Here is a 25,882-nt window from a genome sequence, read left to right as displayed (position 1 = left end):
TAGGAGATACTCTGAATTAAGTTTGATGCCAATTTTTTTTCCAGAACTGCTGCATCTTTAAAGGAGAGATGGAGAATACTAGGTATTAGGGGCTATATTTCCTGGAAACTGGGGTAGGGTAAATATATTAGGGATTGCATTGCAAAAAACAAGCAAAGCTAAAAGGAAGTGATTACTCTTTCTCTCCTTTTGTCTGGTTTCCTGCTCTCTTCCTCTTCCTTCCTTCCCAATGAGCTGCTGGAAAAGGGACAGAGTAATCCAGCATAGAACCGGTCAGAATAATAACAGATAACAGATTTGAAAGGGACCTTGGAGGTCTTCTATTCCAACCCCCTGCTCAAGGAGGAGACCCTATACCAGGGGTCTGCAAACTTGGCTCTTTTAAGACTTGTGGACTTCAACTCCCAGAGCTTTGCTGGATGAGGAACTCTGGGAGTTGAAGTCCACAAGTCTTAAAAGAGCCAAGTTTGCAGACCCCTGCCCTATACCATTCCAGAGAAATGGCTGTCCAGTCTCTTCTTAAAAGTGATGCAGGACCCAAAACCTCTGGATGCAAGTCGTTTCACTGATTAATTGTTCTAACTATCAGGAAATGTCTCCTTAGTTCTAGGTAGCTTCTCTCCTTGATTGGTTTCCATCCATTGTTTCTTGTCTTACCTTCTGGTGCATTGGAAGATAGTTGATCCCTCTTGGCAGCTCTCAAATTTTGGGACAGTGCTACCATATGGTCACTCTGAAACCAGAAGGAAGCTGAGGGATGGCTGCTTTCTTGTTCATATACCTCATTTTAGTAAGCGCCAAGCAAAAATCAATCCGATATAGCCTTCTCAGCCCTAAGGATGCTGTTAGAGGGAAAACATCACCTCTAGGATTTCATCCTTTTTAAAGTTGCTGAGATCCTGTCATCTTATTTCATAAAAGGGAAAAAAAGCAACCTTCTTCATGGTACAGAAACTGGGACATGAAGCATTAGCTTCTGTTTTTCTTCCAGGCTAAATTAAATTTCTCAGCCTCTCTGATGTAAAACCACAGTCGTGAAGTTAGAAGGGTTTATTTACACCATCAAGACTAACCCTTTGCTTAGTGCAGGAATGTGGATTAAAGGCTATCCGACCTCTTTTGGAACACCATCACCGGTTTACCAATTGGTTTTGCTGTTGAAATGTTCTTACTTTTAGGAGGTTTTTATCTCTAAAATTCAGTTGGAATCTATTTCCTGTAACATAACTCTATTATTGTGTATCTTCCATTCAGTCAATGGAGAACAAACAGTGGCACCCCTTCAGATATTTGAACAGTGCTGTCGCATAACCTGTCAACTTTTCTAAAAGCTAAACATATCCACCTCCCTCAGTTGTTTCCTTTGTTATTTTATTAAACAAATTTACACAATTGCCCAGTTTGCACACAATGATTCAAATCTTTGCAATTTCAGGCCTTTGATTACCTGTATAACCCTTTTCTGAAACTACTCCAAATTTCAGAATCTTAGCTAAAGAAGGGTCTAAGCCAGGTGTGTCAAACTCAAGGCACAGGGGCCAGATCCAGCCACGGAGTACTTAGATATGGCCCACAGGGCCACCCTGGAAACAGCGAAGCCCACGGTGTTTCTGCCAACAAAAATGTGGGCCTCCTGAGCTCCATTTTCACTGGCAAAGGGTTGCAGGAGGCTGTGGCAGCCGAAAATGGAGCTCCATTTTCTCTGGCAGAGCATTTGGGCCACCACAGGCATCCCCGACATTAGTGGCATTGAGCTGGCCACCCCGGCCTCTGGAGGTCAAACACAACCCTCAATGAAATCGAGTGTGACACCTCTGATTTAAGCAATGTAGAATATAGTGAAACAGTTATGTGCCATAACTTACACTGTATACCTAACGTATCTATATACACAAACACTCTTGTGTCACAAGTTTGTCTGTTTGTAACCTGCAACTGGAAAGGTGCATCATAAAGCAACAAGATACCTCAGACGGACTAACTTACCCAATGCATCCAAAATCTGTGATCTATTAGTCCTGTGGGATTGGAATTAGGAAAAGGTGCACTGCTATACTCAGCCATGGTTATGCCATCACCATTTCCCCCCCCCCCCAATAATTTGATTAAATAAATTATTTACAAATAAAAAGGTAACAAACTAATGCAAACTGAGAAAAATATTTAAAAAATGAAGAAAAGAAGAAAAATGACAAAATATATGTATTTTAACTCTTATTCAGCAGGTTCACTTTATAAATCTTCCCATCGTACACTGTCTCACAAGATGATTTCTTATCACTTTCTCTTTTATCTCCTTCAAAGCACAGCTTGAACTTTTTATCTCTTTTCAGGAAGAGGTTTTTTTTTGTTCCACACATTCCTTCGATAAATCCAAAGTAGAAGGCTTTCCAACTCATCTTCTGCTTTATTATTTCCTCCTTGATTATTAGGACATAGAGTCATAGGACTGGAAGAGACCTCAAAGGTCCTCTAGTCCAACCCCCTGCCCATGGCAGGAATCCTTATACCAATGAGCCATCCTGCCACACTCTTCTTGGTTGCATCCCACATCAGCTGGTTTTATTGATAAAATAAATAAATTTATTAATTCCCATAGCGGTCTTACGTTCTAGCATTTTAAAATCCATATTGAAATCCATATCTTTTTCCATATCCAACATTTTTAAAAACTTCTGTCAGTTTGCTCTTTTATCCCATAAAATTTGTTGATCTTGTACATCCTCTGCTATAGTATCACTTGCTGTTGTAAGTAGCCTCTGAGTAAATCGTTCCGAAACAGCTTTATTTCTTCTATAGTCAAAAAGTATTACTCCATTGTATTAACGTGTCTGTTTTCCTTCAAGAATAATCTTTTGTTCTCCCCTTCAGGTCCCTTCTGATCATCAGTTTATTTTCCAATCAACAAAATCTTCCCACAGGAGGATCTCTTACAAGTAGTTTCAAAGACTTCCTATACTGTTTTATAAATTTTTAAGCACCCTACAGGAAATATTCTTTCAAGTCCATCTAGCATCTTAACTTTCCAAAACCAACATTTTATTCCCCCTTTTGGTGTTTGTCAAAAGTTAAAGCTTCTCTTATTATTCCATAAATTTACTGAGAGTTTCTTTTGTCTAGAGTGGAAGGAAAACCTCCCAGTTTAATACACCTTGTCTTTTGGAAAAATCTTAATTCCAAAGAAATAAGTAATAAGCAACTTGTAGGAGATGACCAGGCTGAGCCTGATGGAGGGGTCAAACCAGGGGTGAATTGTAAAGTTTGTTACTACCGGTTCTGTGGGCATGACTTGGTGTGTGTGTATGTGTAATGTGACTGTGTGGCCATGGCCAACTTTTTTTTTTTTTTAACTTTTAAAAGCATTTTTCGGCTGATCCCAGCCGAAGAGGTTGTAAAAAAATGCTTTTAAAAGCCTGTGATGATCAGGCAACTCAACTGGGATCGGCAGAGGAAAAAAAAAAGCAACTCCCAGCTGAGTTGCCTGATCGCCAGAACCTTTTAAAAACATTTTTTTTACAACCTCTTCGGCCAAAGAGGTTGTAGAAAAAATGCTTTTAAAGGGTTCTGACGTTCCCAGCTGAGTCACGCAATCATCAGAGGCTTTTTTTCCCTTTTAAAAGCATTTTTTTGGCCGAAGAAAAAATGCTTTTAAAAGTAAAAAAAACCACCTCTGATGATTGTGCGGCTCAGCTGGGATGGGGGTAGGGGCAGGGATTTTTATTACTGGTTCTCCGAACCACCTGCTGCCATCGCTACCGGATCGGACGATCCCCTCCGAACCGAGAGCATTTCACTCCTGGGTCAAACACGTCATACGTCATGAGTCCCTGCATGCCCACAAGAGTCTAAGTCCAGCCCACCTTGAATGCCTCTCTTAACTCCAGCACATTTCCCTTAACTGTCAGTTGGTTAGAATCTGGTAGAGAGCTTAAGCTTGCAATAAATCTTTATACTCACTTGAACTGCCTGAATCTCCTGATTTCCCCAGTGCTCGACACAACTTCCTAAAGAAATTAAGAGAGGGAGTAGAGGCAACCTCAGTGTTTCTTTGAAAGGCACTGAGCATGGTTTAGGCAGGATAAATATTCCTTCTCAACCCCTCTGGAGAACACTGTTTTGCAATCTCTTCGTAGGAAGGATCTGTATGGAGGAAGTAAAAGGTTGCATAAGAGGCACGGCAAGGGTCAGGGAGGGTGTGCCATAGTGCAGCCCAGATTGGGGTATTTGCACACGGGGGTGAGATGGGGAGGGTGCACGAGGGTGCAGAAGTGGCCCTGGGGAAGGTGTGCAAGTAGGGAAGACATACCGGAGCCACTTGCGACCTTTCCCTGCTGGCTTTCCCATTGACTTTCTCCCTGCAAGCTTCCCACAAGCAAAGTCAGTGGGGAAGCCGGCAGGGAATCAGAAATCGTCCCTATTCCCACTGCTTTTTTTTCTCCCTCCCTATGGTCATTCTATCCTTTTGTTTAGGTTATGTAAATATTTTTGAAATCATGATGCATCTGAAACAATAACCTGATGGGTCATGGGTTGCCTAGTTAGATCGAATACACTGAAAGTCAGTTACACAATACACAATCAGTTGCAGGTTTAGAGATGCTTCCAAAGAATTGGTTAGGGACTCTTGCTTTTATTTATACTCTGGAACTTGGCTATAAGTCTATTTATTCACTGAAACAGTTATCAAGGACAACAGCTCTTAATAACTTAATCTTCTCTTGGCATCAGTAGGTTTAACGAAGCCATTTCTACTGAGTCATCATACTGAGGATACTTTTTTTTTTTTTTGCAAATTCTTATAGAAAGCAGTGTCAGGGTAGTTTTCTAGCTTGATCTGAACTGGATTGGCTTTGGTTCAAATCCCAGATTGTTATTTTGCTTACAAAATGCGCTATAGTGCAAAAACCCATTTTAAACATACTGTAACTGCAGCATAATGATCACTTACGTTGTAGCAGAAAAGCTGCTACTCAACTTTGGGCATAATTCTAAAAGCACTGCAAGAATATAGCAAACTATATATGGTGAAGAAATGGAGGTAGTGACAGATTTTATTTTCCTGGGCTCCAAGATTACCGCAGATGAGGACTGCAGCCAAGAAATTAAAGACGCTTGCTCCTGGGGAGGAAAACTATGGCAAATCTAGACAGCGTACTAAAAAGCAGAGACATTACCCTGCCAACCAAAGTGCGTATAGTCAAAGCTGTGGTTTTCCCAGTTGCAATGTATGGCTGTGAAGGTTGGACCATAAGAAAGGCTGAGCGCCAAAGAATTGAGGCCTTTGAACTCTGGTGCTGGAGAAGACTCCTGCGAGTCCCTTGGACTGGAACAAACAAGTCAGTTCTAGAGGAGATCAACCCTGACTGCTCTTTAGAAGGCCAGATCCTGAAGATGAAACTGAAATACTTTGGCCACCTAATGAGAAAGAGGGACTCACTGGAGAAGAGCCTAATGCTGGGAAAGATTGGGGCAAAAGAAGAATGGGACGACAGAGAACGAAGTGGCTGGATGGAGTCACTGAAGCAGTAGGCATGAGTTTAAATGGACTCCAGAGGATGGTAGAGGACAGGAAGGCCTGGAGGAATGTTGTCCATGGGGTCGCGATGGGTCGGACACGACTTCGCAACTAACAACAACAAATATTTTGCATAGTTATAATATTATATGTTCTTCACCATCTCATTGTGATATTTACATCGATTTGCTTAGGTGCCTGTTCAAGGATTCGAAGAAGAGGCTGTGGGGTAGAGCTATTCACCCAAGCACCGCTGGTGGTCACCCAGTCCACCTTCTGGGCGTTTTAATCATGTCTCAGAAAGGGTCTTGTCCACACACTGAAATCTTGGGCGGGGCTGCTGAGTTCACTGCCTTTGGGGCCATTGTATATGCAGTAGTCCTTGACTTACGTCCACAATTGAGACCAGAATTTATGTTGCTAAGTGAGAAATTTGTTAAATGACTTTGGCCCCATTTTACATTTTTCTTGCCACATTCGTTAAGCGAATCATTGCAGTTGTTAAATTAGTAGCACGATTGTTAAGTGAATCTGGCCTCTCCATTGACTTTTTTTTTTGTTTACATTTATACCCCGCCCTTCTCCGAAGACTCAGGGCGGCTTACAGTGTATAAGACAATAGTCTCATTCTATTTGTATATTTTTTTACAAAGTCAACTTATTGCCCCCCCAACAATCTGGGTCCTCATTTTACCTACCTTATAAAGGGTGGAAGGCTGAGTCAACCTTGGGCCGGGCTCGAACCTGCAGTAATTGCAGGCTTTGTGTTCTAATAACAGGCTTCTCTATTGCCTGAGCTATCCCGGCCCCTTTGCTTGTCAGAAGGTCGCAAAAAAAAAATAATGATCTCATGACCCCGGGACAGTGCAACCATCATAAATATGAACCATTTGTCAAGCATCCAAATGAAAATCACGTGACCATGGGGATGCTAGAAAGTTCGTAAGCGTGAAAAATGGTCATAAGTCACTTTTTCCAGTGCCGTTGTAACTTTGAGCGGTCACTAAATCAACAGTTGTAAATCGAGGACTATCTGTACTCTACCATGGAGAAAGGTCTCCAGATGTTGGGGAGCTTCTAATCCTCTACAAAATTGGGTTAATGTTGGCTTTATGCTACTATAATGTTCAGTGACTTTTGATTGCAATTAATTTTATGTTATTAATTTTCTAGTGAGAAGCTGGATGGAAAAACTGAAAGACAAGGTAGGGAGCTCTTCTCAGTATAATTTATTTTAAAATGCACTGTATTTTTTTTTTTTTTACTTTTAGAAATCCACTATGGAGAGATGATCTTTTAATCCAGTGGTCCCCAACCTTTGCGGCTTGGCAGCCCAGCCGGTGGGGAGGGGGGAGAGGGGAACAGGGCTGTGCAGTTCCACTCACACAAGAGAGAAGAGAAGCCTTTGGGATGTGGTTTCGCATTCCTTCAGCGTGCCAAAAGTTTTTGCAAACGGATAGAAGGCCTGAAGCAGCGCCAGATCGCTCGCCCAAAGCCTTTCACTCATTTGCAAAAGCTTTTGGCATGGAGAAGAGAAGCCTTTGGTGGGTGGCTCAGTCTCGTGCTCCTTCAGACTCATCGAGGCTGCCCGATGCTCCAAAAGCAGATCGGGTGTCCTGCGCAGGTAGCCTTGGTGAGTCAGTGAAGCTAAGCAGGGTGCACCAGTCCCCACTCAGCCTCTGCTCTCACCGCTCCACTTTTGGAGCATTGGGAGAAGGTGGCTTGGTGGCATGCCTAGCGGGACAGAGGGGAACCAGGCCACATGAGTGGCAGGCCAGTATGTACACACACATAGCTCCATTCATGCAAGAGAGAAGAGAAACTTTTGGGGTGCCCCTTACATGAGTGCAGTTGCGCATGCGCACCAGCCAGCCTCTCGTGCGGCCCGGTTCCAAAAAAGGACATGGCCCAGTAATGGGCCACGGCCCAGGGATTGGGGCCCCTGTTTTAATTCATAGCTTTTGATAAGACTCAGACAGTTTCTGGATGGGTAGCAGAGAGCACAATTGTTTTATGAGTGGAATTATGACCATGAATCTCCATAAGTGGTGTCACGTGCATCATGATTTTATTGCACATCGCTATGGGATGGCATCAAGGTACCTGTGCTGTTTTGCTGGAGTCCTGTGGTCATTTGTGCTTCTCGAGCCTTGGATTCAATTTTTATAATGGCATCTTCTGGATTATGAGTGCTATAGAATTGAGATTTACAGTTCCAACACATTTCAAAGGGAAGACTATTTTGGTGTATCATACCCTTCCTTTTTTTATCCCGAGTACTACCAGGAGCAATTTTTGCTACAAGGCCTGGATTCTATCCTCTTCCCTTAAGAATTAGTAGAAGCAGAATAATGCGTGGAAATACTGTATATGCCCCAATTCTGCTAATCACCCTGAGGATTTACTGCTTATATATCTGGAGCCTTGCCATTCCACAGTCTTCTTGATATGCAACATATACCTAAACATTGTGTAGCAGATACATTTATTTTAAGTAGGTTTTCCATGATAGAATCCACAGGGGGAGAGAGGTGCGAGATGCAGGAATCCTCACTTGGATTTTACAATTCCTTTGTGGGGAGGTAAAGTCGTTTGAACACTTTGCATGTAGCTTCTCCATATTGCCAGAAACAAGGGCAGGACAGTGCATGTTCCTTCCCAGGAAAGAAAGCAAATTGTAACTAGGAACTGAAATTGGAGTGTTTTACAGTGCTTTAGCAGTGCTTTGCTGCATAGATTATCAAGATTGAGGATGTGATCTTCAGCAGATGCAGGGTATTCCGACATATGATAAACTTTAGGACCAGCATTCTTCAACTTTAGCATCATATAGAATAGAATAGAATAGAATAGAATAGAATAGAATTGAACAGAACAGAACAGAACAGAACAGAACAGAACAGAATTTTTTTATTGGCCACGTGTGATTGGACATACAAGGAATTTGTCTTTGGTGCATATTCTCTCAGTGTACATAAAAGAAAAGATACGTTCATCAAGAATCATAAGGTACAACACTTAATGATAATCATAGGGTACAAATAAGCAATCAGGAAACAATCAATATTTACAAATTTATATTTATATTTATAAATATTTATAATATTTATGGTGAATGTTCTTCAACTCAGAATTCCCCAGCTGAAACCTTCACATCTTAAAATGGCTAAGGCTGAGAAACACTAGTAGACTGATCTAGTAGACTAACATAGACTTCGCTGAGCTTGTCTCTTTTAGATGTGTTGGACTGCAGTCCCATTATTCTTATTTTATTTATTTAATTTCTATAGCCACCCATCTCAACTGGCTTTTCTGGAGAGCAAACAATTCCAAACAATTAAAAATAGTACACAATAAATATATGTATAACAGCCAAGAAAATTATTGTAATAATTTATCATAATAACTTATCAGTTTTAAAGCCAAGAAACAGGACCCTTCACACATTTGGGCCATGAGGTTCAGGTGCAGAGCCAGCTTTTAAAGCCTTATGAAAGGCCAGTAGGGTTGGGGCCATCTCAATCTCTGAAGGGGGAATGTTCCTTGGGTGGGGGGGGGTCCTGCCTTCTGGGCCTGCTAGCTGGCATTCCTTGGCTGAGAGGACCCACAGTGTGCCTGACTTGCCGAACAACATTGGATAGGTAGAAACTATTGGTATTGTGACCAAGGCCCAAGTAGTGATTACCAAACCCAGTTCAGTCCTGAACAAACTTATTTTATTAGAACAGCTGAGAATTAATTCATTCTCAGCTTAGTCCAAAACAAATTCTTCATAAACAGTCCTTCTGCCTTATCACCAACCTTTGTTGGTGATAAGGCTTTTCTTGGCAAAAACCCCACAAAGTTCAAGAGATGCTGACAAGAAGCAAGGGAATCAGCATTGCTTTTCTACAAAGAACCCATCGGATCGTTGCTGCTCTATTAAGCCTTATGGGAGTGGCCAATCATCTTCTGGCCTTACTCCCGAGTCATCCTTTTTGCTTCATCTGCTCTTGCCTTCTAGCAGCTCTTCGCATGCATGCATTAGGAATAGGTTGCTCCTCTTCCTATGCCTCTCTGCTGTCCACCTCTGGAGGCTCCGGAGTCTGCGCATCGCTCCCAGATGGCCCTGGCCCCATCTCTGCTTCCGATGCAGACCCCTTATCCAGGCCTTCCCCTGACTCCAGGACTGGCCCATTGTCTTCCCCAGCCTCCTCACTGTCCAACTCCACTGCCAGGTCCGCAGACTGCTGGTGGACCACAACAATTGGGGAAGAAACACTCCCTTAGATAACCTGGTCCCAAGCAATGTAGGGCTTTAAAGGTGATAACCAGCATCTTGAACTTCACCTGAAGCACACCAACAACCAATAGAATAGAATAGAATAGAATTTTTTATTGGCCAAGTGTGATTGGACACACAAGGAATTTGTCTTGGTGCATATGCTCTCAGTGTACATAAAAGAAAAGATACGTTCATCAAGGTACAACATTTACAACACAATTGATGATCAATATATCAATATAAATCATAAGGATTGCCAGCAACAAGTTATAGTCATACAGTCATAAGTGGAAAGAGATTGGTGATGGGAACGATGAGAATATTAATAATGAAGCTCAAGTGGTGTTTAGTACATGTGCAGCTGCATTCTGTACCAGCTGAAGCTTCCGAATGCTCTTCAGGGACAACCCCAAGTAGACCACGTTGCAGTAATCCAAACAAGAAGTTATGAGGACATGGAATACTGTGAACGGAGCCTCCCGTTCCAGGAATGGACAGAACTGGCTCACCACCTGAAAGTCTGCAAAGGCTGTCCTAGGCCTGGCTGCCAACTACTCTTTGAGCAGGAGCCACGAGTCTAGGAGGATCCCTAGATTGTGCACTGGGTCAATCTGGAGCAATGCTACCCTGTTCTGTCCCCCCCAACCACAACTAAGAAGACATGCGAGCTGACTATATCTGCCAGCAATTTACTCCTACGACAGATATCAGTTCTGGCAACGAACCTGTGATTGCCTGCCAAATTCTCTTATCTCCTCAGACCAGCGTAACTGCAGTTCAGAAATAAACAGAAATCCAGAAGCCAAAGTCTTAGTCTCAAAATATTGCAGCCAAAGTTTCCAAGAGTCAGTTTTTGTCAGTCACAAGAAGCTATAGAGCAGCTCCTCCTGCTTTTATACCCTGTGGGGTGTGGCTCCGTGATTCAGCACTCTCTAGGCCTGCCCCACTCCTTCTTTTGTTGTTCCCGCTTCTCCTTTCTGTGATGCCTGGGATTTAACCAGGACTGCTTTTTTTTTTTTTTACATTTATATCCCGCCCTTCTCCGAAGACTCAGGGCGGCTTACATTGTGTAAGGCAATAGTCTCATTCTATTTGTATATTTATATACAAAGTCAACTTATTGCCCCCCCAACAATCTGGGTCCTCATTTTACCTACCTTATAAAGGATGGAAGGCTGAGTCAACCTTGGGCCTGGTGGGACTAGAACCTGCAGTAATAGAATAGAATAGAATAGAATTTTATTGGCCAAGTGTGATTGGACACACAAGGAATTTGTCTTGGTGCATATGCTCTCAGTGTACATAAAAGAAAAGATACGTTCATCAAGGTACAAAGTAATTGCAGGCAACTGTGTTTAATAACAGGCTTCTTACAGCCTGAGCCACACCGCGGCCCTTGTCAGCAACTGAGTCTTGAGGCGTTTCCTGGGAGGGGGAAGGTGCAGGAGAAAGAGGCCTCATCATCTCCTCCACCTGGCCTGCCTCTGGATCCTGGAGCAGAGCCAGAGAGGAAGGTCCTGCAGAGGGAAGCCCTGTCAGCTCTTCCCCCTCACTCTCTGAGTCACTCTCTGCCAAGAAGCCAGGCTCAGGAGCCGAAGACACCCCATCCAGGTGGAAAATCCTTGTCCCCAGAAGGTCCAAATACTCACAGCTGCTCAGTCTTGCTTGGGTTAAGTTGAAACTCATTGAATCTTCAGATGCTAGATGAATTATCATTAAACTTGGGATAAGCAGGGGATCTTATGGGGGTTGTAGTCTCATATATATGAATGGTAGCATATTGCAGGAAAAAAGTTACACATTTCCAAGCACCTCAAGCCATTGACTCTTATTGTTTCCATATGAACCTAAAAATAACCAAGGATTCAGATGTAGCTACAGTATGTCCTTGTGGAGAATGCTCAATGACCAGGATATCACCTGCAAACAGCCCTTCTGCACGCACAGCTTCCTACCCATAGAGGGCAGGAATACCTGAAGAAGATTATACATCAGAACATCAAGAAATGCATCAGCATAAATATATTTACATTCATAAATACACTGTAGAAGCAGTGCCCTATCATTTTAATGGACAAAATGCAACTCACCTTTCCCCTGTGTGCTGTATTCCTGAATAAGTTGCTATGTCACCCTTAGGATTTTCAGCCAGTGTGGTTAGAAAGCAGTGGGAATATTTGACCTGTAAGTCTGAGACACCTTGTGGATACTAGGCTGATGAAGACTAAATAATCTGTAAAGAGACCTTGTTAATTGTTCAGAATTGGGTCTAGCCCAGGGGTCTGCAAACTTGGCTCTTTTAAGACTTGTGGACTTCAGCAAAGCTGGCTGAGGAACTCTGGGAGTTGAAGTCCACAAGTCTTAAAAGAGCCAAGTTTGCAGACCCCTAGGCTAGACCCATCAGTGTACACATCCTCACCTATTTGTTTCTCATTTACTCTCTTTCCTTTCCTCCTTGCTGGCTTCTGCTTCGTGAATCCATGAAACTCCACTTTCAGCCCTATAAGGTAGACCAGACTAAGCTATCAATGCCATATAGATCAGGACTACTTTTACTGTAATAGCTATAATAACAGAATCCTTTAAATATAATTAAGTCTAAATGAGCTGCTCCACTGAACCTCCCTATCTTTGGGTGAATCAGGCAAAGGTTTGTCTGAGACTTTTTTTTTTCAGATTTGTTTTTCTTTGGATAGAACGCAGTGCCCTCTTATCTGATTGTTTCCCTGGTAACAACTCTTCCTCCTGTCCTCCAAGGTCATTCCCAATGCCTTCTACTTCTATATAGGCTTATGTAGGTGTAGACCAGAGGTGGGATTCACTTACCTTCGCTTACCTCGCTTTGCTCGGCCGTGCCACCTCTGCGCATGCGCACGGTCTTCTGAGCATGCGCAGTAGTCACGCATTACGTCCGGGATGGTGGGCGGTGCCTCCTGCAGTCACCGCTACTGGTTTGTGCAATCCGGACAGAATCGGCTGAATACCACCACTAGTGTAGACCTTTGTTTGATTTGTTTAATGCTTTAGGCTGGATAACCTGCAGTTTATTCAAGTAGGCCTTGACTTACAATCAGTTGCTTAGCAACTGTTTGAAGTTACAGCAGGCCTCCCCAAGGGTAGTATACTTACAACCCCATTCTAAAGTTTCAATGGCCACCCCCTATGGTCAGATGACCACATGTTAGGCTCTTGGAAATTGGTTATTTGCAGCACCCTAGGTCATGTCACTGTGTTTTTATGATGGTTTTACTGAAAATTGGCTTTTATTTCTGGTTTTCAGGAAAACTGCCCATAGTGAACAATGGGTTTGCTTAATGACCATGTATATTCGCCTAAGAACCGTGGTGTTTGCTTAACCACCAAAAAGGTTGCAAAACTGGATTAAGTCACATGGATGACTTTACAACCATCACAACTTATGACTGTAATGGGCAGGCATAAGTTCAGGACTTACAGACATAAGTTCAAGACTACCTATATTCAGTGGTGGGATTCAAATAATTTAACAACCGGTTCTCTGCCCTAATGATTTCTTCCAATAATCAGTTCACCAAACTGCTCAGACAGTTAACAACCGGTTCTCCCGAAGTGGTGCGAACTGGCTGAATCCCACCACTGCCTATATTCAGCTTCCAGATCATACCCGAGATCACATACAACCAAAATTTGGAAGACCAATCAGCATTTAAAAAAAAATTTGTTGTTTTGTCAAACTAAATAATAAAGTTATCCTCAAGCTTCGGCCTTATTTTTCTTTCTCTGACTGGAGAACAAGAAATACATTTTTGACAGCCTCATTTCATCCCATTAAAGTCTCCAAAATACCCCACAAATCTAGCACATCAACTAGTGACACAATAACTTTTAGGGGTGTTCACAGAGTAAGGTAAAAAAAAAAAATCAAGATGGCAGCTGCAGATTTGCCTTTTTTAATGTGCGTTACATGTTTGCGACACACATTTTAAAAACAAACAGGCAACGCTTCAGTGACGCTCTCAAAGCTGCCATCTTGACTTTTTGATTGTCCTCTGTGAACACTCCTGGTCACATAACTGACCCGGGCTCTTGCCTCAAAGGTAATGATTCAGTATGAAATAGCTTGTCCTGTTTGCTCCTGGCTAGAAAGAAGCTGGTCTAATCCTACCCCTGCGTGAAGGCCTGACTACAAACTGAATACACATTACATTAAGCTTGGTGCATTTAGAAATCTGGCAGTGTCACTACTTACAAGGGTGATTCTGGTCTTGCCTCCAGAGGTTGTGGGTGTTCCAACACTGGAGGTTTTGAAGAAGAGATTGGATAGCCATTTGTCTGGAACGGTATAGAGTTTCCTGCTTGAGCGGGGGGTTGGGCTAGAAGACCTCCAAGATCCCTTCTGACTCTGTCTATGGTGAATGATTTAAAAAAGGGCACGGTGGTAGCTACGATGGTATAATGGAAACTTGACCAGTTTTTACATGGATGTCATACATACATATGCCATCTTTAATTTGTTTTTAACCACAATCTGGAACAAACCCCCTGGCTAGTGAGGCTTAAGCCTAATTAAGGAATACTTATTTCTTCCCCTTGCCCTAAAGAATGAGGGTGACAATAAATAGTGGAGCAAAACTTACAGCTTAAACCAGCTTTTGCTATGTTGGTACTTTTATTTACCAGTCCAACAGATAACCAATGTAGCAAGGGTATGCTTTAGGAAGAACCAGTTTTATATTCACCTTGTTTTTCTCCTATTCCTAAATATTATGTGCAACAAATGTACCACCCATTTCTAGCGTGATGAATTGAGAAAATAAGCATAAAATCCGAGACATTAAAGCAAATACTTGTTTGTAACAGGAATATGCAGAGTGTTTGTGACTTTTAAGCTTTTGTGTTTCTTCGGTATCAGCAAAATTCATTTAAATGCTTCTCATAAAGTGAGACATTGATCCATAAGTTTATTGCTCTTGTTATTCTTTTGTTTTAATTTTATTCTACTGTTAATACTGTTTTGTTTTATGATACAAGATCAGCATTCATATTTATCCTTGTTATCTGTTATCTATTTTTATGCTATATTTATCCATAGTTATCTGTTTTTATGCTGAAAGCTGCTCTAATTAGTGTCACCCTAAAAGAAACAAACAGTCCTAAACGCTTAAAAGTTTATGTTGTTTTGTCTTGGGAAAGAAAGCAACTTGTAAAATACCAGACTTCCTCCCAAAAATTATCAGAGTTGTAGAAAAAAAGACAGTTGATATTTTCTCTCTCCCTTTTATAATGTTAAAATTTGAGATCATTAAATGGAAATTAATTTTCAAAAGCTTTTGGAAGGAAAAAAATAGCATATTTCTTCAAGGATGTACTGAGGAAATGTATTGGGTTCACTGCTGTATATGCTGAAGATACTGTGTGTCAGTATCCCTAATACATCTGGTCCACTGCTGTTCATTTTTTTAGTTGGACTATGGTCAGAACTTGGTGTGTGTTTTTCAGTTCTTTGCCCTCTAACACAGCAATGGTCACTAGTAAAAGCAATAGGAACAGCACTTACACACCACTTCATAGTGCTTTACAGCTCTCTCTAAGCAGTTTATAGAGTCAGCATATTGCCCCCAACAATCTGGATCCTCATTTTACTGATCTCGGAAGGATGAGTCAACCTTGAGTCGGTCAGGATCGAACTGCTGGCAGTCGGCAGAGTTAGCCTGCAATACTGTATTCTAACCACTGTGCCACCATGGCTCTTATATAAGTCACCCTGGCCTAACCCTAAATGAGCTGTTGTAAGTCAAGGATCACCTGTACTGCCCTTTACTCATCTAAAGCTTTTTTCCACAATGTTTAATTTTCTGCCTTCAGCATTGCATCACAAGCTCTGCTCCTTTTAGCTTTGTTGCCATGATCCACAAGAAAAACAGGCGGGATGGCACTCTGACCCTGTGATCCTGCTGGCATCTCTCTGTCCAAATTCCCTTGGGGTCCCCTGCAGATGCTGCTGGCTTTCATCATTTGGGAATAGCCCTGTGCACCGCATTTTTTACTTCATTAAGCGTTCCAAGCAACGCACTCAATTAATGCAAAGAGCTCTACATCAATTTCAAGCATAATAAATAAGTCTATTGTTGTAACCGCAGGTCACAACATATAATATACCATTAAAAAAAATCACAGTAGTAAGGTTATAAAATTAAATAATTGAGAGTATGCAATGTAAGAAGGTTAAAACAAGATAGAGCCAGAGTTACAACTAAGAACTTAAGTATTACTTTCTATGTTTAAATGACAGCTTGGTTGCTAACAGTTGGAAACACTTCTGCAAGAAGATAGTCCAATTGTTTGAGGTCTGCAACACATTAATAGTGGCCAAATAATTAAAAGCATAATAAAAATCCAGCTTGACCTGATGTTTACTTGCAATTCTCCTTCCATCCTTCCTTCCTTAGGCAGGATACATGTCTGGGATGCTGGTCCCAGTGGGTGTAGGCATTGCTGGAGCCCTTTTCATCCTGGGAGCACTTTATAGCATCAAGATCATGAACCGCCGTCGCAGAAATGGCTTTAAAAGACATAAGCGAAAGGTTGGTGTTCTTTTTTAAATGCTGTGAAATTGCTCCAGTTGTCTCTTCACCACAAATGTTTGCTTGCTCTTGAAAAGTGCCATCTTAACTGTCAAATCAACAGGCAATGGCTTAAAGCCGTTAAATGTCTATAGCAGTGATGGCGAACCTTCTAGGCACTGAGTGCCAAAACTGCGTGCGCGTGCATGCCCAAATGGAAAGGAGTTTACGCGCACAAATGCGTGCATGCATCAACATGCAAGCACACATGCGTGTCCATGCATGGACATGGACTAGCACGGACATGCGCGAATACACAGCAGAGACCTGAAGACCAGCTGGCCGGTGGGAGGCGAGACATCCTAACACTAGCAGCGTGGCAAGAGGTAAGATCTTTTTCTTTCGTGAGCTTTTGTTTCGTCGTTTGCAGGGAAATAGGAGCTCACGAAAGAAATGCCACAGAGATCTGACCTGGGGCGACAGCACGTGTGCCAGCAGAGAGGGGTCTGTGTGTGTCATCTCTGGCACGTGTGCCATAGGTTTGCCATCATGGGTCTATAGCAGGGGTCTCCAACCTTGGTCCCTTTAAGACTTGTGGACTTCAACTCCCAGAGTTCCTCAGCCAGCTTTGCTGGCTGAGGGACTCTGGGAGTTGAAGTCCACAAGTCTTAAAGGGACCAAGGTTGGAGACCCCTGGTCTATAGTTTTCAGTTTGTGTTTTTGACATGAATAAAGAATGGTTTAAAGCAAGTATCCATTTACTGTATTTGTATCACTCCTTTCCTTTGAGGCAACCGAAGTTTATTTCTGTGGCGACATAGGCTGTGTTTCTGCTAAAAAGCGCGTACGTTGGCTTTATGTGAGAGATATTAGATTTGTAAGATGCATTATTAGAAAAGAGCTAGTTTGGTGTTGTGGGGGGAAAGCACCAGGCTAGAAACTGGAAGACTGGGTGTACTTAGGCTAGTCATACTGTCTCAGTCCCAGAAAGGAGCCTTGCAAAAATGGCAAAATCACTTCTGGAAAACTTTGCCACCTTTGCTTGGAGTCGAAAACTGACCCAAAGGCACATACGCACACACATGGACAGGTACATAAAGCATGATTAAATGCAGACTTTTCCATCATCTTGGCTTAGTTAATTCAGTATATCCGAAACACACAAAGTTGGAGAAGACTGAATGATAGAGTGGAAATCCAGTCTCAGGTCCCCCAAAAAAGTAAAAAAAAATTGGAACATGCACAAATTAGTTTTTAGGTGATGTAGAATTAATGTCTTAATTAATTAATTGGAATTCTGTTGTGTCTTGGTGTAACTGAGTCAGATTTTCTTAACCTTTTTAGACGAGGCACCTGCTTTGGTCTTGATAACTCTCAATGTGCTCCAACTTTATAACTAACCCAGTTTCCTCTCTCTGGTGTCTTCCAGATTTATTGGACTTCAGCTCTTTGGATAGGCTGAAAGTCTAGCATATGTGGAAGAAAGTAGGTTGAAGAAAGCTGCAGCAGCTGAATATTTCAAGGCAGGGAAGAAAAAAAGCAATGTCTTCCTTGTTGTCTTCCTTGTAGCTGATGTTTTTCTTGTTATCTTTTTTTTTTGTCTCTCTTTTTCACTCCACCCCAACTAGCAGAGAGAATTCAACAGCATGCAAGACCGGGTGATGCTTTTAGCAGACAGCTCTGAAGATGAATTTTGAATCGGGCTGCAAAGCTACATCATGTTCTCCAGTGACTTACTTTGTTTGCAAAGAGAGGTTTGCAAGTAAAAAACAAAAAAAGTCTTTCTGCTGCATCCCAGCGGCCTGCCCCTGTTGTGCGTTCACATGGCAGTGTTGCTTTACACAACCAGTCCCCAAAAGGAGAAACACACACACAGCCAAACACATCCCACTCACTGCATGTTGCAGCCTTTTTAAAAAAAACACCATGCATTTGTGCAACTTCATTTCCATTGCACTGCATGTTCTTAAGGATGAAACTTAACAATGACTCCACTAAGAGTGGGGGACAAGACAGGCTGAATGACAATAACGATCCTAAGGTTTTAGTTTTCATTTTGATGCTAGCAATCAAAATGTCACCCTTTCCCATATTGTCTTGGGGAGGATGATTTTTTTTAACCCAGATAATGCCTGTCAATCTCCCACTTAAGATGCCTCTTCTAAGATGTGGGATTTCCTGAGCTAAAGTTCATGGTTTTGAAAATAATTGGCTCTGTTTAATTAACAAAGGGGTCATATAGAAGCAGTCCACCTCATAAACAGGATAGTAACTATGTAGGTAGAATACAATGAACAAGCACGTAATGTATATATAGTGTATTATGCTTAGGGCCAAACTAGATAGTCACATACCCAAGAGACATGTGCTTTGATTTGTTCATTGTGAAACAAATGGGAGTGGAAGAATGGTAGGGAGAGTGCTTTCATCAGCTCAGTGGGGGACCCATAAAGATCAAAGTACTAAGCAAATTGTCACATATGCATGGCATACTTCACATGACTATTTACTCAGCTCCCACAGCTAAAAAACCTCTCTACTGTCTGCAGTGTTCCCAAAGTGATATGGAAGTGGTCCGTGTACATTTGATCTGTGAGAGATCATTACTTGGTGCTGTAGTCATCAAATGATGGCAATGAACCAGTGGTAAATGCAGTGATAGTGGTGCCCAAATTCCTGACACCTTGAGGCAAAGCACTTTTTGATCTGGATTAAAGTTTAGAGTACACTTTTTTTTGTGGTGCGCCAAGAGCTTGGGGCATGTTCCTTTGCAGCTACTTGGGTATTGAGCAAAGTTATCAGCCCTATTTATTTATTTGGAAAATTTATATAGCTGTGTAGAGTCACCTGTGAGTGAGTAGGCAGCAATATAAAATTTATAAATAAATAAATAAAATAGGATTGACAGTTCCGTATACATCTTTGCGTCCATAAAGCACCCCGCCACATTTCACTTCCTTTTAATTTAGTGCTTCTAGTGAAAGCTGGCATGGAACCACCCTCTAAGATTCTATTTTTTTACAAAAATATCTCTAGATTCAATAGACATTTCATTTCTCTTCTTGGAAAATAAACATGGTGGCCACATCCTCATTGGCCATGTCCACAGCAGAAACTGTTTTGAAAACAGATGAGCATCTAGCAGTGATTTCAAGGGAGCTCCCGCCAAGATGTTCAAAATTCCAAATATGCAAAGAAGTCAACGCATTGCCTAACCCAGTCTGATTTACTGGATTCTCTCCAATTGAGTTGGACAATCATTCCCATTCTTCCCAGTCAACAGGGAAGATAGGAATATTTTTATACAATCTGGAGAAAGTTAGAGGTGGGGAAAGTGGGTCTAATTAATTGTTCAACTTCCTTGGGAATAAAAATGTGCTCCTGACTTTGAGCTTTTCCCACACCAGTTAACTAAACTAGTAAGAGCTCTTGTCTTGCTTTCCATAAAAAGACATGAGATGTGTATTAAGCTGGACCTTTGCTTACTTCTCCCAATTATATCAAGGTTGACTCAGCCTTCCATCCTTCCGAGGTCGGTAAAATGAGGACCCAGACTGTTGGGGGCAACATGCTGACTCTGTAAACTGCTTAGAGAGGGCTATAAAGCACTGTGAAGTGGTATATAAGTCTAAGTGCTGTTGCTATTGCTATTATCCACCCTGAGCCACTAGAACTGTTAGGGGTTTCAGGAAGAGGTCACACCAATATTGGCTAAAGCCAGAAATTGGGAATTTCTGCGTACCAAACAAATAATCTGCTGTGTTCTGGCCTTTTCTTTTTTTCAAAAGAGATAGAGAGGATGAAATGAAAGCTATAACAAGAAATCTTTAGCTTTATTAACAATTAAGCAATTACTGTTTCTGATATAGTAGAGTTTATTTTTTACCAAAATGCTTTGCCTCTTTGGCTCACATGTTTTGGGAATCATTGTCTCATCAGTTTACCTGATGGAAGTATGTGTAAATATATCCTCTGTGTAGGGCTTCAATTTGATCTTCCAAAACATTTTGGAGGATTTTTTTTTTAATGACCCTCCTTAGGGTTATGTGAAGGTGAGAAAAAAGGAGGACAGTTCTGGTCAATAACTTCAGAGTAGCGGTACACCATGAAGTAAATCATAGGTAAGCAGGAAAGAAGTGCGAAAGCAGTTGAAATGTCTCTAGTTTCAGGCTTCTAGTCCATAGAGAGCAATTTGTTATCTTAAGGATATTAAGCACTATTTTTGTATAACACACACACACACACACACACACACCCCTTACATAAACAAGCAATGTCTTAGTAAGAGTGGCTTCCTAGCATAGCTTCCCAAGATTGTAGACAAGGGGGGCCAAGATTTCCAGCCAATTGTAACCAAAGCAATATGGTGCAAGGACAGCAAACTGGGACCATAGATGGCCAAGCCAGAAGCTTCCAAGACCGATGACTTCCAACAACTACTAGAATGTGATGTGTAGCACATAATACGTTGGGGTGCCTTTTTTGATCTGGCAAGGGCTGAAGGCCATGCGTGCATCCAGCGATAGTGTGAAGTTGAGATGGTAGAGGTGAAAAAGATGGTTCGGAAGCAACAGAATGGACTTGAGCTGCTCTAGACTAAAAATGAAAGATCATATTTTGGATGCACCCTCAACCATAAATTGGCTGAATAAAAACTTTTTATCCCCGATATGTCAAGGTACCTTTTCCCAAAAATGAATAAATAAAATAAAATAGAGATGCTCTTTCCTTCCTCCTCTCCATGCCTGCCAGTTCAGCGGTATGGAATAGCAAAGCCCTAATGTAGGTTCTCCTCCCACCCAGTGGCTCACTACAACACATTCAAAGCAGCCAGTCCAAGCAGAGCAGTCCTTCTGTCCCTTGCAATTTCTCCAATGGCTCTTTTTGTTGGATCAGATATGGCAGGCCCCCCCACCCCCGATATGGCAGGCCAGAGCTTGGGACTGATCCCTCTCTTCCTGATTCACTCCCAGAATGGGACAGAATGACTCAAAATTCATGGCTTTCCAATAGGAACGGGAGGGATATTTGATGCCAAGCGTAAGAGTTTGGATGTTTCCTTCTTAGGACTTTAACTAGACTCAAGGGTAGGCGGAGTTCTAGTTAAGGCAGGGATAGAAACTGACCCCCATTGCATGCCTGGTAATTCCTCTTCAGTCTCCCTGCATCTCACAACACAAGAAGCCGGCTAAAACTGGAATTGCTTTTGAATTGGGAAAGATACCTCTACAGATTTCAGGGCTAGAAGAGAAATATTTTGAGTTGTCTTGTTAGCAATCTAACTTGTGTAGAACTGGATTCTAAAAAAAAGCAACTAGGAAGAGGAATACAGTAGAAAGTAGATAAAGGGTAGCGCTTGAGCAGGGGTGGATCTCAGGACTCCTGGTCCTGTTGTCTAGCTATAGACCAGCCTTCCACAACTTGGAACCCTCTGGATATGTTAAGTGTGTTGGTTAGGATGCGGAGTGGTTGTCCAAAATCCGAGCTGTCCAGTGGAAGCTATAGTGATGATGTCATGATATGCCTAAACATATTGGAGTGTACCAGGTTGGGGAATGCCACTTAGGGCCTTTGGTAAGTCACTTTGGTCAACCCAATCGTCATCTTTTGGGTAGGAATAAGAGACCTACCTCACAGGGTTGTTGTGAGGGCAAGCCAATAAAGTTTTGAAGCACTTGGCCATTAAACGTGTCCTGTCAGAAATATGTGCACATAAAGAAAACAAAACAGTGTTGCTTGTTAAAATATATATATATAACAAGGAAGTTTGGCTTAAGAAACACAATTGTAGCCTATCCAGCATCAATGTGGGCATAAATGATTAGCAGCAGATAAAAAATGTTGGAAAGAAAAAAATGGGCTCTTTTTCCTGGGGACATTTGATTTCTCTTGGCCTTGTCTGAGGAACACACTAATGAGCAAGTGATTAGTTCTGGGTGATGATTTCCTGATTTTCTGCACTTTGGCTCTGCACTTTGGCTTGCTAAGAAGTTCTCCTAATTGGAAGAAGGGACTTCTGGAAATACCTTTGTTTTTAATGACCAAAAAAGAATCAAGTTCCCTCCTGGCTACTCTTAAAACCTTGTGGCGCCATTTTTCGGTCCCTCTGGATGATGGACATATTGGAGGCTGCTGCCATCCCGACAGAGTCAAAGGCTTTCGTAATGACAACAGCTGGGCTTGTTGGGAGAAGAGGCAATCCTGAGGGACCCAAATTTGTTTTTGCTAGAGGTGGCTGGCAGACCAAAGCTGAAAGCAGCAAGGAAAAGTGTTCATCGTGGTTCAGAGAGCAAGAAGTAAAAGATAAGTGAGGGAAGTTTTCAAATGCAAGGAATGTTTGTTTAAGGAAAGCTGTGCTTAAACATGTGCAGCATAAAATGTACCTTTAAATTTCATATTTTGGCAGGGTGCATATAAAGTGATTAGGGTTGCAGCAGCAGGAAGCGAGGAATGCCTAAAAATCTAATCTGAAATCGCTGCCTGCTATGAATACAGTGTATTGTAATTTAAGAGTTAAGCTGTAAGATTCTTGGTGCTGTAATCTTTGTTATTTTCTTACACGCATTTCATTACCTGACTAGGTAACATTGTCAGTGCTAGTGAGTTTGGGGTTTGCTCTTCATTTCTGTACAGTAGCTTGTCCTGCTAGTGCTGGTGGGGGTCTACTTGGAAGTTCTTTGAATAGGATATTATTCTATTTCTGCGTAATACCTTAGGAAAGCCTAACAATGGTATATCCTAGCAATACTGTAAATAGAGGAATTACTAAGGAGAAAATAATTAGACAAACAAGCATAAAACAATACTTTAATCAAGGAACTACCAAGGAGAAAACCACACCCCCACCAATACTGGCAGGACAAGTTATAGTATAAAAACAGGGAGTGAACCAGGGGTGAAATGCTACCCGTTCGCACTGGTTTGGGCGAACCAGTAGCAGCGGTGGCGTGTGGTTCAGAGAACTGGTAGCTGCGGCAGCACGAGGCTCCACCCACCCTCCTGGATGTCATTACTTCCTGGTTTGAACCAGGAAGTAACCTGGTTCTGCACATGCGCAGAAGGCTTTGCACATATGCAGAAAGCCCAAAATCATGTACAGAGCGCACACTTCCAAACCAGTAGGGAAGGTAAGTAGACTTCACCCCTGGAGTGAACCCCATACTCACTAACACTGATGATGTTAACTAATTGGGTAATGAGACATTTGCAAGCAAACAACCAAGCTCAGAGAGCGCTAAGGATTCCCATTGCTGCTTATATAATTAGGAGTTGCTTTTTGGCACTGATGATTCTTTCCAACACAGAAAAATGTTTCTCAAACTTAGCAACTTTAAGATATGTGGACTTTAACTCCCAGAATTCCCCAGTCAGAATTCTGAGATTTGAAATCCACGTGTTTTAAAGTTGCCAAGTTTGAAAAATACTGGGTTAGAAAGAAAACAAGGAAAACAATTGTTTAGCAATTGAAGAAAAAGTTAAACTCACTTTTTTGCTCCCATCTCTAATTACCATCCTTCCACTTTCCAACAGCTGCTACTTACATTTGCAAAAAGGGTGCTTTTAAATGCAAGAAGTCAAACTTTGCTTTCAATTTTCTTCTTGAACCTGGCATTTGTACTCAGTGACATACAATGGCCACAATTTCTTAGGAAAAAAATAAATAAAGGACAAGCCTGAAAAAGGGAAAAATTTGAAAGAGGTTCATAAAGATAGCAAAAATTGTTTATAATCTTACTTCACAATAGAAAATTCAAGAGCAAAGCCAAGAAAATAAATAAATAAATCTAAAGGATAGCTTTCTGAACTGAAGAACTGTCCTTTATAATAAAAGGACGTATGATAACTGTAGCTGATGCATTGCGTTAGAGGTCCATGATTCTATACGAGTTACGAAATCCTGCTTTAATTTAATCTGGAAAAGGGAAGCCAAACCAACCGAGTAGGACAAAGGAGGATATTATCTAACATGAAGCTGTTGGCTGTCTCGGACTTTAAGTGGAATAACATTTTCAACCTGTCTTTAGTCCAAGAAATTCTGGAAACGAATGCAGAATTGGTCCATCTGAAAAACCACATTGATTGCAAACCTGTCAAGTAGACGTAAGAGACTGACTATCCTGGGAGTATCCAGTGTTTCCTGTGGCTCATTGAAGATTTCACTCTTTTATTCCCAATCCTCATACATTAATAACCCCCAATAAAACATTGATTTTCTGTAAAGTATGTTTCTGCTTTATTATGCCCTTGCAGAGGAATCAAAGACTACTTGCAGTTTGGCAAGGCTGGGTCTAATCAAATAAAGTAAGGCTGATAATTAACTAACCTACATTCTCCTGAGTGGGGGATGGGGAGAAGAGTCATGAGATAAAATAGATCTGATGGGAGAGGCATTAATTCTTCTAAAAGTGAAAAGCGCTGGCCACTTGCCAAGGAATAGCATAAAGACAGACTCTGCAATGCAGAGAACACAATATCCAAAACCCCACCGATCAATTGGAAGGAGATGTTCCATATTTTTTTAAGGTGGGATGGAGGCATGCTCAAAGTATTGCCATTCATGGTACCTATCCCTTTGCTACCTCCAAGAAGTAAGTTTTATAGATGATGGAGATGATCAGAAGGCTTCTAACCTGGTTCAGTCATCAGGAGCACAGAGACTGGAGAAATGTCTTATCAAGTCACAAATGGTCATAGAGCCTCTTCTAAGTTTTTCCTCCAGGGCTTCTTAATGATTATCTCTCTTTGTACTAAAGACAAGGGCTGTTGGAAGATGGTTTTGATCAGTATGCTTCTGCACCCTCAAGGCTTAAGAGGAAATGGAAGTGAGAGATATTTATAATGTGAATTACCATTCTGTCCCATTACATCCTGATAGCAGCCAAGGTCTTAGAACTTAGACTTAGAATAACTTTATTGTCACTTTGAATATACACTAATTGGCATACATTAAAATGAAATTTCGTTGCATACAACTCTCAAAGGGTCTCCACCTCCAATATACACTACATAAATATGACAAAATAAATAAATATAAAATTATGCATCTACTCACATATATGACACGGAGAAACAACACAGTCTAGTTTCGATATATAGATGTACATGGCGAGAAAAACGAATCTTGCGACTTTACTAGACAAAATCCTTCTCTAAGGATTCTTCTTCCTAAGTGCTCTAGTCCAGGGGTCTCCAACCTTGGCAACTTCAAGACTTGTGGACTTCAACTCCCAGAATTCCCCAGCCAATATGCTGATGCCAGCCTTTCCAGATAGACCAAACAGGAAGCATGACCAGATGAGCCAGTTCTTTCTTTCAATAAAGAATCAGAATCTTATACAGTAATTCTGAACGTACAAATCTCCAACTGTCTCCTTTACAGCCTGAGAATTGTAACTGTAACTTTCGCCCCTGTAAAAAAGATGTTGAGACTCTAGTAAGAGTACAGCGAAGCGCAACAAAGATGATTAGGGGACTGGAGGCTAAAACATATAAAGAACAGTTGCAGGAATTGGGTATGTCTAGTTTAATGAAAAGAAGGATTAGGGAGTGATATGATAGCAG

General features: G+C 41.6%; 1 protein-coding gene across 6 annotated transcripts in view; it reads left to right on the top strand.

Annotated features, from left to right (window-relative positions):
- The window catches only part of ARMH4 (armadillo like helical domain containing 4), a 72,097-nt gene extending 47,585 nt beyond the window's left edge, over window positions 1-24,512 (top strand). For 5 of the 6 annotated variants that reach the window (XM_058163013.1, XM_058163011.1, XM_058163016.1 and 2 more), the window contains 3 exons: window positions 6,689-6,720; window positions 16,208-16,342; window positions 17,950-24,512. In XM_058163013.1, the coding sequence (XP_058018996.1) occupies window positions 6,689-6,720; window positions 16,208-16,342; window positions 17,950-18,018 (236 nt within the window). In that variant the 3' untranslated portion in view covers window positions 18,019-24,512. The other variant, XM_058163015.1, reaches the window with a different exon arrangement.
- Window positions 24,513-25,882: the final 1,370 nt, after the last annotated feature.

This window comes from Ahaetulla prasina, chromosome 1 (assembly GCF_028640845.1).
Source record: "Ahaetulla prasina isolate Xishuangbanna chromosome 1, ASM2864084v1, whole genome shotgun sequence".
Classification (NCBI taxonomy): Eukaryota; Metazoa; Chordata; class Lepidosauria; order Squamata; family Colubridae; genus Ahaetulla; species Ahaetulla prasina.
Note: the sequence above shows the minus strand (reverse complement) of the source record. Positions and strands in the feature narration are given on the sequence as shown.